General features: G+C 43.4%; 1 protein-coding gene across 4 annotated transcripts in view; it reads right to left on the bottom strand.

The window, feature by feature from the left end:
• Positions 1-2,416: 2,416 nt before the first annotated feature.
• a1cf (apobec1 complementation factor) overlaps positions 2,417-19,031 on the bottom strand; it is a 17,773-nt gene continuing 1,158 nt past the window's right edge. For 2 of the 4 annotated variants that reach the window (XM_056365509.1, XM_056365508.1), the window contains exons 2-13: positions 14,893-15,043; positions 14,656-14,790; positions 14,431-14,561; positions 13,716-13,954; positions 12,100-12,264; positions 11,795-11,892; positions 10,688-10,825; positions 9,009-9,153; positions 7,395-7,642; positions 6,718-6,854; positions 6,385-6,539; positions 2,417-4,861 (exon numbers count right to left, since the gene is read on the bottom strand). In XM_056365509.1, the coding sequence (XP_056221484.1) occupies positions 4,707-4,861; positions 6,385-6,539; positions 6,718-6,854; positions 7,395-7,642; positions 9,009-9,153; positions 10,688-10,825; positions 11,795-11,892; positions 12,100-12,264; positions 13,716-13,954; positions 14,431-14,561; positions 14,656-14,790; positions 14,893-14,994 (1,848 nt within the window). In that variant the 5' untranslated portion in view covers positions 14,995-15,043 and the 3' untranslated portion in view covers positions 2,417-4,706. Of the gene's footprint in view, positions 4,862-6,374; positions 6,540-6,717; positions 6,855-7,394; positions 7,643-9,008; positions 9,154-10,687; positions 10,826-11,794; positions 11,893-12,099; positions 12,265-13,715; positions 13,955-14,430; positions 14,562-14,655; positions 14,791-14,892; positions 15,044-19,031 lie in introns of all 4 variants that reach the window. The other 2 variants (XM_056365510.1, XM_056365511.1) reach the window with 2 other exon arrangements.

Raw genomic sequence — 19,031 nt, 5'->3', positions numbered from 1 at the left:
TCCTTGAAAACCTGAAATGAATCAAATAAAAGTGGTCAACTGATCAAACAACACAATAAATTTTCCCTAAAGCTGATAGTAAATAAATGTGGATTACACAGCAGTTCTTTGTCTATATTGATAATAATAAAGACATTGTGGATGTGTATAATGTCTGTTGTGTGATGGATAATAAGATAGACTGGCAACTGACTTATTACACAGAGACATACATTAGATATCTAATCAAATATCAACAGACAAAGATCCTACCTATGCTCTCCAGTTTTTTCCCAGTGTGCATTGGTTGATCCTCTGGAGATGACCCTTTGACCCATGTTGTGATTGTGCGGTCCTTTATCTGTGGTTACTAAAAAAAATGATAGTTTGATGGTGGGAAGAGTAAGAAAGTAAGAAAGTTGGGTCCATAACTCTGCATGTCCTTACAATGAACTTCTTTAATGGTTTGTGACTGATGCCAGACCAGGTATGTCCGCTACAACAACATCCTCAGGAAGTGTAAGTCACAATCTAAAACTATGTGATTAAAGTCTGTGTTCACACAGTTATGACTCAGCATAAAGGCAGCAAGTTTATCTGACATGCGATATTTGCCTCAAAATACTAAGTTGATGAAAGTGCTGAACATACCTACTAATCATATCATCATAGTAGTTGTAGCATGTTAGCATTATTTTAGCATTTAGCCTAAAGTATCTCTGATTCTGCTGCATAGATTTCAATTGTTGTAGAAGCGACATGATGAATCTGTGGAGGACTCTTTTATAATAAGAAATAAAGATCTGTAGGTTTGAACTTTAGAGTTTCTACAGACTGTGAGAGAAGAAAATACAAACCCTGCTGAGTGTCTGTCTCTGGGTTGTAGGATCCAGTCTCACCTGTGACAGGTGAAGTATGTATGGACATCTTGAACACGTGATAATGAAGGGTTACATGTGAACTGTGTGCGAGGATGATATCTGAAAATCAGGTTTATTATTGGCTTCCGTACTGAGAAGCTGCTAATGAGCTGGTTGATGAGGAGATAAAAGATGGAAACACGACGTGGTGTTAACGGAGGAGGAGAGGACAAGTCCAGCTGTCAGAGAAGAGACAGAGACAGACGTCTACCTGGACATGGATCACCTGCTGCTGCTGTGGAGTTCAGGTAGGACTCTGCTTTAATGATGGGTATTCATTTCATTTTTCTCCTCCCAGTAAGTTTGTCTGACCTGTGATCATCGGACTGCTCCTGTTGATGGAGGGTATCGTTAAGATTTTAAAGATACTACGTGTATCGATCCGGCACCTTAACGGTTCTCTTATCTGTACCTTTTGGCATTTTGTAAGAGGATTAAGGAAAAGTCTTTTTTCTTTTTTCTGCATTTAATGAAACAAAAACTACTAAAATAATAAAGCTTAGCTTTGTGTTTCTCACCCTGCTGTAGCTGCCTGCCTGTTACTACAACACCTGCTGCTACAACTAGTACCAGGGGTGGATTTAGTGGTTTGGGAGCCAGAGACAAACCCTGCTTTAATTTCACCCTTTCTCTGACTGGGAATATCTCTAAACTTTTGGCTTTAGTAAAGCTATTAGGCAGTTAAAATACTGTCCGTACAGACACTAGGCTTGTTTGTTGAATGTACTAGGGATCAAGCAGTAAAGTTTTTCCAGGGCAGATACCGATTATTAGTAATCAAGGGGACCAATAACCGATATTTGGAACCGATGTGACAACACAAAACTACTGCTACATAACACATATAACACTCACCGTGGCGTCCAGGTCTCTCTACTATTATGTCCACCCCAATGATATCACTGAAGGTAGGTAAATTACAGAAACACCTGTATAATGTATGACAGCTCCACACACACATCCTTCACAATGATCATCAACATCTGTCTGAAACTATTTTAATACAAACTGAAGATTAAAACCTTCATGAGGGAGGATTTACTGCAGGACTGTTGTATTAGACCACATCGTTTTAACTACATGTTCCTAATAAACTGATCACTGAGTGTATATTAGTAATTATCAGTTGTATGAACAGACTGCAAAGAGCCTGACTGGATTGTTCTCACATGGGAACTGATTCACCTGGTGACCTAATAATCAGCCAGACCGATAATTGGTCGATCCCTAATATGTACAGTATAATTTATTTGTTGTAATCAAGGGTTCAGGTGAGGTGATAACTTTACTTAACTTTACTTTTTCAGCCATTAAAATACTTATGCAGGAATTAAAAAAGAAGGTCCAAAGACCCAGACGCCCCGACCGAAGCTTTGTCCAAACAGTGGGCTGACCGGAGACAAATTCCAAGGCCATAATTTTGCCCCTGTGGGCAAAAGCAAAGACGCAAAAACAGCAGCCGTGAGAATCTGTACATGTGTGAAACACAGTCACTAAAAAATCAGCAACAGTAGAAGTTTCTTCAGATTCTTGTCAGTTCCTTTATTTCAGGAAGATTATCGATCATGAAACATCACAGTTTATCAAAGCAGTTTCCTTTTATGAAACGAAAACCCTCCTAAATACCCACAATTCTCAGTCCTCATCACAGATTAGTCAATTATGGAGGCAAACAGAATTCAGAATAACTCTATACAAGCAGTGTCTGGATATTTCTTCTTCTTCCTGGTATAAAAATAAGTTCTAAGTGCTTCACACACTTTAATACTGTCTCTGCTTTGGCACGTTCACAGCTCAGCTGTCAGCTCATGTCGTCACGAGGAGCCGGCAGCTGCTGCTTTTAACGCTGAGCTCATGGTTTTCAGGAAAGGAGCAGGTCACAGGAGCTGCACTTTGTCTCAGCATCAGTTCTAATGTTGTCGTTTTCAGTTTCACTCCTACTTTCAGATCAAAGATTAACGAACTACAGATTTGTTCTTGTAGTCTGTGAACAGAGGATGGTTACACTGAGGAAATTTAATTTTATCTTTTATTGGCTCAGATTTTTCTTCCAAATCTTATTTTTAAGCACCATTAACAGGCACAGACGTAAAACCTTTAGTTTAGTGCCTTTAACCAGGTGTTATCCATCATTTATCAGCCATAATTACCATCTTTACCTCAGCTCAACCACCGTAGCTGACGTTGGCAGTGGACGTAAAAACACAACACAAATATAATCTGGGCTTTTGCTGAACACTCTATTATATTGGTTAACGTACTCGTCAGGTGATTGGTTTGAAACATCTGGAGACGAGGTTAGTTTGAGGACTGCGGGGTCGTTTAGTCTTTTGGTTTCATGAACCAAAGGCGTGAAAGTCAAACAAACAACAAACAATGTGAGGATGAAAACACTGAAACATTTTTACTGGGCAACTCCCCCCACGATGTCAGCTGTGTTTCCATATACCTGTTTTTAGATGCACAAAAAGCAAAAGTCGCAACAAAAGTTGGTTTATCAATAAAGACTAAATGTGACGAAGTGTAATGGAAACAGCCTGAGTGAATAAACATGGAGCACGAAGATGAGCAGGCGGGAACATTCCTCCCCTCTCCATGTGGTTTTCATCATCTGAGCTTTGACTGGATCTTTTAATGACCTCATCCTCTTCTGTGGTGGTTTAATGGCAGCAACTGGAAAATCAGCTCCACCTGCTGTTTGTCGCCACACAGCAGCAGTGGAGGGAAACAAGACTTAATTTGTATCAGCTGTAATGAAAGATGTTTGGATTGACACCTGGCGGCTGATGATCTGATGTTTCTGTTGCCGTGCTACTCGCTGCTACATACATACAGATAGTCCACATAAAGCTTTTCAGAAAGTCCTTGTGTTGACATAAAGAAAGTCAGATATAAAGCCAGAAAGAGCAAAGTGAAAAACACAGAAAATGAACATTGGTCTCATGTTTTAGGGACGAGGGACAAAGGTTTATGACACAATGTTCATTTGGACTACAAAGAACTACAAAGTCCAAAAAGCCTCAGTGACCACAACAGGGTTTCCATTTGATCCCAGACCATCCAAATATCAGGGTTTCTTCTCTTGGATTAAGACATGAAACAACTGATTGACAAATATTTTTCCTTCTTTGGAGACGGTCAGGAAAACCACTGAGATGGTCTGAAATACACAACAGTGCAAAAGACCACGACGTTCAAAAGAACTACAAAGTCCAGATATCTTCAAGACAATAAGGCAAGGTTACGAAACATGGACAAAAAAATAAAAGCAATTTAGCCAATTCGGTTTTTGAATATTGTAAACATACTACTTCTAAAAAAGAAAAGTGATCAAGACATTAATTCAAACCTACAGCCAATCTACTAGCTGCTTAATCAATTACACAATAATGGCAGGTGAAGAATGATGTGAAGAAACAGGTGGGGAATTAGTTTCAGGGCCACAGACGAGTCCAAAACGTTTTCAAACGACAAGACGAAGCCCAGAGTTCTGGACACGGTTCTAATTAGTGGTTCCGTCTCCTGGTTCAAACCAAGGCAGTCGGTTGGATCGTTCACCATGAAGCAGCAGCAAAAAGGAACATTCACACTATTCTGCTGTCTCCTTGGTGTCCTGAGGAAACTGAGTTCATGCTGAAATAATCAACCAGCCAATAAGATTTCACTCTGTACCTGCACTGGTGTGGTCTAGCAAAAGTGTTGGAGAAACTTTTTTGAGGAACTGAACTGATTTAAAAAAAAAAAAAAACAGTGTAGTGTGAATGTGGCCTGAGCTACGGTGTTTTTTCCTCTTTGGAAACCGCTGCTCTAGAAAACGCCGTACCCGTCGGTGTGGCGCGTCGCCACGGCGAAGGCAGGGTAGCCCTCATAGGTGGTGTAGGCGGTCAGGTCCTGACCCAGAGATACTGCCTGCTTCAGCTGGGAGGCGACTGCTGATGATGCCGGGCTCGCCAGAGTGTAACCTGGAGAGAGGTGAAACAAAAACTCTTCACCTTTTATCAGTGAGGCTTTTACTTTGAAATAATCTGTAGTTATATATGTTAAATAGTTAGTGGGTAATTATACATTGTTGTCATATTTGACACTGTTGTTTTGTTTATATTCAAGTATACCGTCAGTAGTTTTATCGATTTAATCTGTATTTTCTGCCTGTGGAAGGAGGCGGCGGCCTGATTTGAGTGCAGACATCATTAGTTCTTCTAACATGGGAAAAAAAAGTGAATTCATGTTACTGACGAGATACGATTAATTTGTCAGGACTGAAAGTAGGCCTAGTTCTCAGCCATAAGTGGAAGGTGACACCCCCAACACCCCACGTCTTACGGCTTAGTACCACCCCCGCCTAATTTGCGCCCAGGAAAAACCCTGGAAACGCTGTAGGAACGCTCAGAGCGACCTCAGCTTCCTGAGGAAGTGATGTAGCCGTTGTTAGAGTTGAATGTTGCTTGATTTCTCTCATTCTGGGCGCCGTAGCCCTCAGTTAAAAGTCCCTATTGATCCTCCACAGCTGAAGCTCAGTGTCTGATAGAAGAGTTTTCAAATTGTGTTTTAGTTGATCTTGGCAGGAAGGGGAGGGTGTAGTTTATTAAGGTGTGGTCGTTCGTAGATCGAAGGCGTCCCCAGCTGTTCCCGCCCTCACTGTCGCAAAGCACTGCTCCTACTGTCTAGCAACCTTGACAACGATGTGATTTTTTCAGAAGAACTTGAGGTTTTAAAGCCCTTGGGTTTAACAGTTGTTCCGTTAGCTGTTGAACTGTTTCTCTTGTTTGCTTTCATTACTGGTGCGCAATGAATCTTGGGATAGGTTGGGTCATGCAACGGGTGGATCCTTCACGACCCAGGAAAAGAACGTATTTGAAGGAACCTTTGAAACTGTGACACAATCCGTCTTCAAATGCAGCCTCTGAAGGATGTCGTTAATGTGGAGCGGTTTCCAGGAAAAATGGCCGACTGCTCACCTCTCAAAGAAGGTGTGTTATTGTGGTGGGGGGAGTATCTGGTCAGGTACAGGCTTTCAGGATCTCAGTCATCCTTCTCAGAGGATTAACAAACAAGACAAACTGGGCTTACACAGCTTCCAAACAGACCTGAGAACAGGTATGTGCTCAGTTTCCCTGTGAGCGAGAGACAAAGAGGAGTGACCAAAAAAGCGTATTGCTCTTCTCTCTCTCTCGCTCTTTCAAAGGTAACCTGAGTGATGCCAGGAAGACGACAAATACGTTTCATGGCGTTGTTAAAACAAAACTGTCATCACAAACTGACTGAGAAACCGAACTCAATGATGTGGTCTGTCCGTCGTTGTTCTTAAATCACAGCAGCTCCTAAGAACAACAAGCAGCTTCATTACAATCAGCTGGTTATATACGTGAAACTGTGACCATCCATCGGCACGACCTTAGTCTGCATGCAGACCGAGCGCCTGTTGGTCATTGGTGCTTTGTTGAGTGAAGAGTTAGTCTAGCTTTGGGTACGGACCTTCACATACCTGGGAAGGCTACTGAGGCCACAGCGGCGGCAGTAGCACAGCTGGCATCTGCGGCGCCCTCTGTCTGAAGGCCAAGCGTCTGCAGAGTGTGTTCAGCCGCGTGGATCTTAGCTTCTTCTACAGCCGTACACAGCTTAGCAGGGGTGAACGGGTGGCTGCAGGACACAGACCAGCCACAGTGAATCTAATGCAGCTGCAGACGGTACAACAGTTCTGATACAGGAGACTAATACAACGGGTCAGATACTTTAAACAGCAGTTTGACTGGTTCATGAGCAGCAGGGGTAGCAGTAGTATTAGTAGTAGTAACAGTAGTATCAGTAGTACTCGTACACATTGGGGTACTGTGTGGCCAGAGCTGGGACTGTGATCTTATACAGGAAGAGTTGTCTCTGGTCTGGACCAATGGCAGAGTGGAGCTGATAGACAGGCTGTCCCCAGTTATTCTTCTGACACAGCTCCTCCAGGACCTGAGAGACAGACAGACAGACAGACAGACAGACAGACAGACAGAGAGAGAGACAGACAGAGAGAGAGAGAGGGAGAGACAGGCAGAGAGAGACAGACAGAGAGAGAGGGAGAGACAGGCAGAGAGAGAGAGAGAGAGACAGGCAGAGAGAGACAGACAGAGAGAGAGAGAGACAGGCAGAGAGACAGAGACAGAGAGAGAGAGAGGGAGAGACAGGCAGAGAGAGAGAGAGAGACAGGCAGAGAGAGACAGACAGACAGACAGACAGACAGACAGAGACAGAGAGAGATAGAGACAGGCATAGAGAGACAGACAGAGAGAGACAGGTAGAGAGAGAGAGAGACAGGCATAGAGAGACAGACAGAGAGAGACAGGTAGAGACAGGTAGAGAGAGAGACAGGCATAGAGAGACAGACAGAGAGAGACAGGTAGAGAGAGAGAGAGATGTCAGCAGGTCATTTGGGGAGTACAGTGTTATTTCTGACAGAAATGGACGACACCTGGTTTCCTGGTTCTCAGGTTCTCAGGTGTGTCCTGTTACCTGTGGTGCAGGTTTGATGGCGGTGGCCTTCATGCTCATGGCGGCCGGGTTCATGGGGGTCAGCTCCATCCCTGGCAGCAGGTCATACAGCTTCTCCTCCACCTGCTTGTCCGCCTTCAGGCCGTAAGGGGCGCCGCCACCTCCGCCGCCTCGACCCACGGCTCCTCCCCCGGCGGCGTAGGCCAAGTAGCCCCGCCCGCCCAGCCCCCGCACCCCCGCAGCCCCTACAGGTACAGTCATGTAAATTTCTACAGGAGACCGAAAAGGCAGTGAAATCAATCAAATCACCGGAAATCAGCCGGGAAGAAGAATCACACATTCAGACAATTATTCAATCAGTGAACAGGTACAGTGGTAGCCATGGTAACGGTAAACCACCTTACATCTACCTAGTGTTCACACTACAGCGGTGGTCATGGTAACTGTACAGATTATTTCTCTGAATTATTCATTTTCAAGTTTTTATTTTTATTCAGAGTGAAGTGGGAGCTGCTGCTTCCTGTGACAGAGTGAGGTGCACCCGAGGCTCATGGGTAATGTAGTACTTAGACCCGTCTGCCCAAATGACAGGCAAAAGGTGAAATAATTCAAACTGGTGGCCAAGGCACAAAGCTACAGGGCTAAGACATCATCAGAGGAGAAGAGGCCCCACCCACTTCACACCTGTATAATGTTTCACTTCTGATTAACTGGATCATATTTGATTCCTGGTGAACAGTCAGACATACAGATAATTTGAAAACAGCATTCTTTATATTTGGGTGATGGTGATTGGACGCCGGTCAGCTGGGCTTTTAAAGCTGTAAGAAGCAGATCGTGAAAATCATCATACCGGTGAACTGACCGTTCCCAAAGCCCCGCCTCTGTTACTTCTGCTCCGCCCACCAGTCTCTCTGGTCCAACCACATGTGCCATTTAAAAAGATGACGGTGGAGCCATTCTAAAAATAATGGCTTCTTCCGCTACATCCACACTTCTACGTTTTCATCAAAAACTACATCACATGACCAATCACGTACACGGAGCATGTGCGAGCCGGTGTAAACAGGAAGTGGATTGTCTCCTCTGCAGCTGTAGCATTAAAACAGAGAATGTAAGTGAACAAGAGCTGCTAGCAAAGACAACAAGGTCAGTAACACTGTAGTCCAGGCTGATGAGAGCCAATCAGGAGAGACCATGGGTGTGACCTCATCGTTTACAAAGGTCTCAGTTTGTGTCCCAGATACAACACCAGAGTTTTCACAATAAAACAACTCCAGCAGAGTTTCCAAATCGCTCTGTTTTCAGTTTTGAAAACTCCGGAGTCGTGTGGACAGGAGGCGAAAATTTAGGGAAAAAGATGAGTTTTAAAAAGAAAACGTAGAAGTGTCGACCTAGGCTTATTTTCAGACAGGAGTCTCATCTCGAACGGTCAGTTCACCAACAGAAATACATCTGATCCTGAGGAAACTGCTGTTCTGTGAAAACCCAACATTTGTTTTTATTAACACAGTGTTTCTGAGGTTTGGAGGTTTGCATTGAGCTTTGCATCTTTATTTTCAACCCGTGGAGAAATTTCACAATCAGATTCTTCTATTCAAGATAGTGATTTAAGCAAAGAGAGTCCGCCCTCACCTCTGACAGACGGCGTCCTAATCAGACCTCGACCTCCAACGTGAGTTTTGGCCGCTGGGAAACGAAACTGACCTGGTATGGCAGCGTAGGCCTGGGGGGCGTAAAACACAGGTGCGCCGAGATACGCAGCGGAGGGGTCGTACACCTGGAGGAGGAGAAAAGTGTCAATGATACAATGTCTTTTTTATTATAGGAATCTGCAAATTTACTAAATTAATTCATAAAATTAACAGTTTGAAACCGAAGAATATTCAGTTTGCATTAAATGAAACAGAAAATCACCAAGTGGTCACTGTGGAGAAGCTGCCACCGGAGAAACTTTGGCAGTTTTTGCTTAAAAACCTCAAACTGCAAACAGGAATAATGAATAAACAATAAATCTTGAGAAAGATGGGTGAGGTTTGATGAGAAATGCGCAGGAACTTTGTGTACATGGATTTATTTCATGTGCTGACATTGAATATCCAGAGAGGTGGTTCATTCTCCCATAATGACACCATTCATGTCTATATGGCAGTTAGGATCTTCCTCTATCTGCTGATGCTGTTGATGCCTCTTTGTCATGTAGTGATTCAAACTGCCCACTAGATGGAGCTAGTTGTTCATACCTGAACATGCAGACATCATCTCAACAGGATGTAACATTTACCTCCACTGTGTCTGTGTGGAGGTTCAGGCTGCAGCTGTTCAGTTGATGGTGCAATAATGTCACAAATACACAGTACACAGACTCCATCTTTAAACCACAACGTGCCGGCTCATATAAACAGGTGAGTTATATAAACAGGTGTCTGACTCTAGTGGTCATTAGAGGAACTGCAGCTTTTGGTTCTTCAGTGCTGATGCTTCTGTTTTCAGGCTCGGAGGTTGATGCTTGATAAATACAGACGTTCAGTCAGTTTCACGTCAGGGGTGAGGGTTAGGGGTTGAGTTGAAACTGACAAAGTCGACGTCAGGAGCCAAAAACCACATGGACTGACGGCACCATAATATTACACAAATATGACTCTGCATAGTTTATTTATTGACACTGGAGATGAACACTAACAAAACAAAAAGAATGAAAGAATGTAGCTTTTTCTGAAATACTGTCAACGTTTGATGTTGTGTATGTGTGTAATCATGTTGTTGGTGACCTGATATCTGCCATGATGTCTGTACCGAGGATACCAAGCTAATTTTGCCACTGGTCGATTTGCATTGTTTGTCAAAGATGGCAGACCCATTTGCACACGTGTTACGCCAACTAGCTGAGTGTCAAAAGTCAGAAATTACAAGCTCCAACTTAATTATTTGAACGCACGAACAGGTCGGAAAATTCAGGTCTCCGACTCGGCAGTGATATTGAATTACTTTACTATTGTATGAGATATATTTACATTCTTAATATAATCACAAGTACATTCACCTTAGACATTTTCCGTCTTGCTTGGCCACAGTAAACAGCTGCAGTAACTTGTTTGTGTTTTCCTTGTAAAGACAACAAGAGATTGTTACTGCAGGTATCCATATTGTTTTCTGAGCTGATCATTTGACGGCACGTTTTTCGGAACAATGACGTCCCCACGTTTCCGAGTTTATCGTCGTCTTTAACACAGCATGCGGCTGTGTGACGTAGGGCCGTAAAGCGTTGAACCCGAGTTACAGAGAGAGTTTGTGGTGTGTTGGGTCTGTGGTACCTGTCCCAGAGTGTAGGCCGTGTAGTCTGTCTGCAGCAGAGATCCTCCTCGCCCTCCAGTCCCTCTGGTGTAACGGACGTAACTGTCTTTGTCCACCGGCTTGGCCAGAGTCACCTCGATAGGAGACCCATCCACCAACTGAAGGAAGGAGGACAGCAACACAATTTACCCCCTGACCATTCTCCACCTGTGTGCGTGAATCCAGGACAGCCTATACAAAAGGCTAATTGACGTTATCGTTGATGATGCAACAGACAAAGTGATGCACAAACTTTAAGAGTTGTTATTTTCCTTGGCTTTAAGTGAAAGGGATGAAACGTGGCTATCGTAAATTCTGCTGTTGGATGTGTTTCATGCTGTTTAAAGGTACCTTATAGTATAAAGGTAGAACTCCATGTCTCTTTTGATTATAAAGCAGTCTGTCAATTGTTTGGCATTTTTTAATGAAAATGGATTTAAAGGATCAAACCAATGTGACGATGTTAACCTGAACATTTGAGGGTTTAGCAAGACGACATTTAAAGACATTACATTGGGCTGCTGGGAAATATGACATTCTCTGACAAAACAACTCACTGATTAATAGAAAAAATAATCTTCAGATTAATCCATAATGAAAATAATCAGCCTGAGTGGAAACCCTGTGAACAAGGAGTGTCTCCTGAAATAGTGCCCCTACGGACCAGACCTTTGTCGCTATGGTTACTATAATAACGGTCATAGCTTGGTTAGGTTTAGGAAAAGATCGTGATTTGGGTTAAAGTAAGTACTTCCTCAACATTAGACGGTCTTTGTTGGCATGGTTACAATAAAAACAACGACATGGATAATAGAAGCAACAATGGAATAGAACACCGCTCTCCTGTGTCACATTCATCCACCACCACCTCCTCCTGACTTGGACTCTGTCTCTCTTTATACTACGTCACCGACACTCTTCCCTTTGCTCCTGTCATCATCACTACGACCACTAGATGTCACCTGGCAACAAAATCCTCTTTTTTCACAGGAGGACAGTCTCGTTAGTGATCAGGGACCCTGATCAAGAAGAGAATAAAAGTCCTGTCACTCAAATATGAGGCTGAAAAAACATGTGGAGCTGCTGACCTTTCCGTTTAGAGCATTCATGGCATTGATGGCGTCTTCTCTCTGAGTGAAATGGACGAAGGCGTAGTCTCTGATCTTCTTCACTCGCTCCACTGCACCTGCAACACAAAAACCTCTTTCGTAAATTTCTGATTTCTGAAATTAACCCTCACTTTTCATCCATCAGTTCTGTTTTTACAAAAGCAGCTTGCACAGACCTGAAACTTGTGTCAGTTCTCTGATCACCTGGCGGTGTATTTGACGGCAATCTGACACCTGAGCTTTGGGAGTTGACCACTTTATTGTGTTGTGCAGTGCTACAGTACCTGGTTTGAGGCTGTTGAACTCTTTCTCAATGGTCTCCTCTGTGGTCTGCAGCATCAGGTTCCTGACGTACAGTATCTTGACTGTTGCCATGGTGTCCTCGTCAACCTCCACCTCTGGCTCCGCCCAGTCCACAGCGATGGCATGACCCCACAGCTGAATACGACCTGAGACAGAGAGGACAGGTAGGTATGGTCATTTTTTGTTGTTTTGTAGAGATGTAACTTCACACAGAGGGTCTGGTCCAGGGGCCTTAGGTCTGGAGTTGGTGGGCCCCATCAGTAATCCATCCAGGATACTAACAAGCCAATCACAGATCACCTTCCGACTCTGGTGGGTGGAGCACCAGGGTTGGCCAACCAGATTTCGGATGGGGCAGTCAGTACTACTTCTGGCACGTGTCCCAATTGTTGGGCTGCATGGTTTGTTAGACGTGGTTTACGAAGTTGTGGCCCTCTGTGTCACAAACTATGGATCCTGTTGCATAGCAACCTTGACCACACGTTACTTTTATTCACTAAAACTTTTTGTTTTAAGGCCCTTGGTTTTAACAGTTGTACCACTAGCTGTTGAACTGAGCTGAAACACAATGAAAGTGTTTGCTTTAATTACCGGCACACAATGAATCTTAGGATATGTCGGGTGACAAAGGATCCACCTGTTGGCGCTTTCGTTGTCCAGGAAAAGGACACATTTGAAGGAACCTTTGAAATGGGACAGTCTAGTTGCGCCGCTATGATGGGGTTGGTGTTCAGATGTAACCTCTGAAGGATGCGACCCCTGGATTGGGACACAGCTAATGTTACGCAAATGATCTTCCCCGTGTAGAAGCAATAAAATAGTTCCTCTATCTTATCACTGAGGCTTTGGGCTTCAGCAGCTCTTCATTATCAGATTGTTACAGAGGTGTTTTCTAAAACACACATTCAAACGTGTGCAAAGCGCCTCAGGTGACAAACAGACTGAAACCACCAGAAGTTTGAATGTCTTTATGGTCATTTCCAATATCTGATCACATCACTCCGTCATGTAGTGTTTTTCTTATCATCACCCTCTGGAGCTCTTCTTCTATTGGACACTGATCCAGTGACACAGGCTGTGATTAGCTGCTGATAACATAGTCGAAAGGAGACTTTGACTTTTTTTATTATGTTGTATTTAATTTTATGAGGAGTTTGGCTCCTTACTGGGTAATATTGGTACTTTGGCTGCTCTGAATAACTTGTTAGCAAAACCAGCTGCATGTGTTCATCATGTCCCAGAACAACGCCAAGCCATCACTTTACGTTTTTCTTCTGAGAATCAACTTTCAGAGACTTGAAAATCACTGAAGATCAGCATTTTATCACAGTCAGTATTTACTCAATGGTATTTTTTAGCGAAAGTGATTCAGAGAGAGCAAGTTGAGGACACGCTGGTTCAACAACTTACTGATATTCGAGATTTGATTTTCAGTAGACGAGTTGCCAAGACATCAGATTGTCCTCGAACACACCAGCAGGGGGATTTTACCAAATAGTTCATAATAGTTAATAATAGTTCATCTTGTCTGCATTATTACGCAACAATAACTTCACAGAAAATGAAACAGATTGAATATTCAGGCTTGGACGTCTACCTGGCAGCAGTTTGCGGCGGGCCATGGCAGCTGCTCGGTGGCTCTCGTACTCGACGAAAGCGAAGCCTCGGTTCTTGGATTTGTCAGCAGCGCTGGGGTACACGATGACATCTACAACCCCTTCAGTGACCTTCCTCATCTCAGACAGGATCTCTTCATGCTTTTTGGTTTTAGGAATCCCTCCCACAAACAGACGACAGTTGTCTACGCTGGCACAAACGCCAAGGAGGCGGCCATTCCTGCGGTGATGAGAAAACGTGAATGTTTCGGATAAATGTGGAACTTTTCAGATTGTTGAGGAGTTTGAAAACTTAGCCATAGTTTAAAATATTAATGCAAATAAAGATAAAACTAGAATCACCGCCTCATGGTTGTATCCCTCGTCCACTCAGACTAGTTTCAGGTTACATCCCTGTTTATCCAGTCATATAAAATATGAACTGTTTGTGTGAAATTTTGTCATCATTTCTGTCATGAGAAATGGCTAAAAAGTGGTTCATGGGGTCACCATGACCTTTGACATTTGACCTTTGACCACCAAAATCTAATCATTTTGTTTTTGAGTCCCAGTGAATGTTTGTGCCAATTTTAAAGAAGTTGTATCAAGGCGTTACTGAGATATTGTGTCCACAAGAATGGCACAGATGTATGGACAACCTGAAAACAAAATGGCTGTCGCTCTGACTGGAGGAATAAAAAACAACCAAACCCTGACCTGATCTCATAGTTGTTAAGCTGCTTCATGGCTGCCCTGGCCTCCTGTTTGGTGCTGAAGGTGACGAAGGCGTAACCTCTGTTGTTCCCATTAAAGTCCATCATCATCCTCACCTCGTAGATCTTACCAAACTGGGGAACAAATGGTGAGAGCAGCCTGTGAGCGTTGTAGTAACAACCATGGTGGATCGCTCAGGATCCCTAACGTTGACCCTCTGTCTCTCACCTTCTCACACAGTGGAACCAGTTCGTCTTCAAACAGATCTCTCGGTAGTTTCCCCACAAAGATCTCGCTGCCTCTCTCTGGTGGCGGGCCGTCCCAGCTGGGTGGAGGGCCGCCGTACCGCCGCTGGCCGTTCTCCTGAAGCGAAACCAGGAAAAGTGAAATAAAAAACACATTCAGCGACAATGATTATCACATGTATGAGAGTTTGTTCAGCTGGACTCGGAGGCAGCTTCCTACCTGCCGCAGTTGGTATCCAGTGCGTTGCGTGAGCACCCGGAGTGCCGCCTCCTTCTGCGTCCCCGTCACTCCGTCCCCGCCTGCTTTCTGATTGGATTCCATTGGGTGTGATTGACAGTGAAATGTAAATCAGGGAAATTAGGGGTGCTCACTAGAAAACGAGAAAACAACAACATACGTGTTATTTTTGTTTTTGGTTCCTGCAAAGCTCTAAATCCTCCGTCTGTCCTCACTGAGACTGTGTCCTCACTGAGACTATATGTCCACACTGAGACTGTGTCCTCACTGAGACTATATGTCCTCACTGAGACTGTGTGTCCTCACTGAGACTGTGTGTCCTCACTGAGACTATATGTCCACACTGAGACTGTGTCCTCACTGAGACTGTGTGTCCTCACTGAGACTGTGTCCTCACTGAGACTGTGTGTCCTCACTGAGACTATATGTCCACACTGAGACTGTGTCCTCACTGAGACTGTGTCCTCACTGAGACTGTGTGTCCTCACTGAGACTGTGTCCTCACTGAGACTGTGTGTCCTCACTGAGACTGTGTCCTCACTGAGACTATATGTCCTCACTGAGACTGTGTCCTCACTGAGACTGTGTGTCCTCACTGAGACTGTGTCCTCACTGAGACTGTGTGTCCTCACTGAGACTGTGTGTCCTCACTGAGACTGTGTCCTCACTGAGACTGTGTCCTCACTGAGACTATATGTCCTCACTGAGACTATATGTCCTCACTGAGACTGTGTCCTCACTGAGACTGTGTCCTCACTGAGACTATATGTCCTCACTGAGACTGTGTCCTCACTGAGACTATATGTCCTCACTGAGACTGTGTGTCCTCACTGAGACTGTGTCCTCACTGAGACTGTGTGTCCTCACTGAGACTATATGTCCTCACTGAGACTGTGTCCTCACTGAGACTGTGTCCTCACTGAGACTGTGTGTCCTCACTGAGACTGTGTCCTCACTGAGACTGTGTCCTCACTGAGACTGTGTCCTCACTGAGACTATATGTCCTCACTGAGACTATATGTCCACACTGAGACTGTGTCCTCACTGAGACTGTGTGTCCTCACTGAGACTATATGTCCTCACTGAGACTGTGTCTTCACTGAGACTGTGTCCTCACTGAGACTATATGTCCTCACTGAGACTGTGTCCTCACTGAGACTGTGTCCTCACTGAGACTGTGTCCTCACTGAGACTGTGTCCTCACTGAGACTGTGTGTCCTCACTGAGACTATATGTCCTCACTGAGACTGTGTGTCCTCACTGAGACTGTGTGTCCTCACAGACCTGGACCCTGCTGATCCTGTTTTCCTGCTCTCAACAACAGATACGAGTCGTGTTTTGAAGTTAGCAGCAGGAAGGTCAAGGTCTGTCCTCTAATCATTGACAGAGACTCTGGACAAGCTTCAGCCTGATTGTCCGTCTCTCTGTCTGACTGAGTGAAACAGGGTATTATTGGAGCTCTGGGATGAATTTATTGAGCAAATACACATTTTTGTAGGTGTGCTGGACCGTTATTTAAATCTAGCTTGAACCTTAAAGCGACAGTAAACTCAACATGACGGAGTGTTACTCTCTGGGTCTCTTCAACGTCTCCGTCACAGTTTTCAGTTCAGTCTTATAGAACTGAGCATTAATAATGTAGTTTGGTCCATGTTACTGTTACAGGTGTTGACGTGATTTAAATGGAGTCTGGACGGTGTCAGGAATTAATTATTTCAGCTTTGTCCAAACTAATCAGTAATTAGCGTTCTTGAATGAATACATGTCCAACCTGAACACTGTGACACATCTGACTCCTCTGAGCCTCATGTTCCTTCATCAACACACACACACACACACACACACACACACACACACACACACAGAGACACACACACACACACACACACACACACACACACACACACACACACACACACACACACACACACACACAGAGACACACACACACCACACACACACACACACACACACACACACACACACACACACAACAAACACACACACACACACACAACAAACACACACACACACACACACACACACACACACAACAAACACACACACACACACACACACACACACAACAAACACACACAACACACACACACACACACACAACACACACACACACACACAACAAACACACAACAAACACACACACACACACACACACACACACAACAAACACACACACACACACACACACACACACACACACACACAACAAACACACACACACACAAACACACACACACACACACACACACACACACACACACACTGCACACAGAAGCTAGTGTCACTGTGCAGGTCAGGAAAATGTTTATGTGTTGCTTAGCAACAGTGCAGTACCAGTCCAGTTGAGGAACTATTTGTGTTGACGTAGCCAAATAAATGATAAAATACAGAAACAAATCATAATCTGTTGTTGCTTATTTAACTAATATAGCACTCGTAGAAGTGTTGTGTAATATAAACTATACTGAGGTGGTGATGTTGAACCTGCGGCATCGTACCTACGATCGAGTCAGAGACGAGAAACATCACGACCTCTTGTGTCATATTGCTTAAACACTTAAAGTAAAAACGTGCAGATATTGTCACACTGACAGAAGGAGAAAGAGCCTGTTTGTGTGTGTGATTGTCAGAACAACACACACACTTATAAACAAACACACAGCTAAGTGGCTACTTAAAGCTAACCCTTTGAACCTTAAAGAACGGCTGATGTAATCAGTTTAATGCTAAACAGGCTGCTGCTGCATCCATTAGCATGGTGACTTACACACACACACACACACACACACACACCACACACACTTTCTGTTTAATTTCAAAGAGAAACTCAGAGAAAATGAGCTCTTCACATCAGAGAAGGAGAAAGAGACGACGAACAGGAGACAGAGAGAAAACTGAGAGAAGGAGAGAGACAGGTCGAAGGTCATGAGTGATGATGATGATAACAGCTAGAAACACACCATCTCTTTGCTCACTACACACAGCAGAACGACTTGTAAGATCTTATTTTATTTCATTTTTTTTGCCTTTTCTTCCTTTTCTGCGATTCCTCTGGAAATGTGTTCAAAGCCACGAACTTTATTTAAACTTTCAGTGGAGAACTAAAAGTGTTTAAAGAAACCAAACCTGCCGAAGTGTGTGAACTGAAGCAGCAGATGTAGGATATCTCCATCAGATGCATATAAAAACATGGAAGTGCTACTAACACTTGGATAGGTTAATAAAAATCTTTATTCTGAATCAAAAGGTTTGAATTAATTTTTGAAGGTGAGAGTCTGTCAGTGGAAAAAACAGGCAGCTGTTCAAAAACCTGCTGCTGAATCCACCAATCAATACTGCTGACAGAGTGGCGTCTCATACACACACACACACATGCACGCGCACACGCACACGCTCACACACACACACACACACACACACAACATGTTTGATCAGACCGACGCTGATTCTAAACATTTTTTCCAGTTGATGAATCAAATTTTCACAAATTTCTTCCTGGAAACAGAAAAATCTTGATTTCAGTGCAAAGTGTCAGAAAACCCTGTTTACAGATGTTAAACGCAGCAGCTGGAATCTACGGAAGCCCAGACATACCAGGAAGAGAAAAAAGTTAAAGTGATAAAAAATAACAATATTTAGTGAAAGTGACTTTTGAAGGAGAAATTTAACATTGAAATTTTAGTAATTATGAGTAAAAATATTTAGATTATGAGATATTATCTAAGTCAAAACGATGAAACATTCTGTGTAAAGAAATTTAATTTCCTATCTTCCAATTTGTCTTAATAATAGTAGTAAAAATTCTGTCACTTATTTAGTAAAAATTAAGAAATAGTATTTTCAAATTTTGACATTTTTTTTTATTTTGAGGTACACAAAGGTTTTTGCTTTGCATCAATTTTAATTATATTGCCACACATTACAAATCAGAGGTTTTGAAATCTCTGCCCTACAATTTGAATGAGGAAATAAAAAAATGTATTAAATTCATCATTCCTAACTTTTCCCTTTTTTATAAATAAACCAGACTCATCAATTTCAATCAATCGTCATTAATGAGTCACAGGTTGATCTTCAGCATTAATCACACGCAACCTTGA

Source organism: Seriola aureovittata, chromosome 21 (assembly GCF_021018895.1).
Source record: "Seriola aureovittata isolate HTS-2021-v1 ecotype China chromosome 21, ASM2101889v1, whole genome shotgun sequence".
Taxonomy (NCBI): domain Eukaryota; kingdom Metazoa; phylum Chordata; class Actinopteri; order Carangiformes; family Carangidae; genus Seriola; species Seriola aureovittata.
This window is presented reverse-complemented; position numbering and strand designations above follow the sequence as displayed.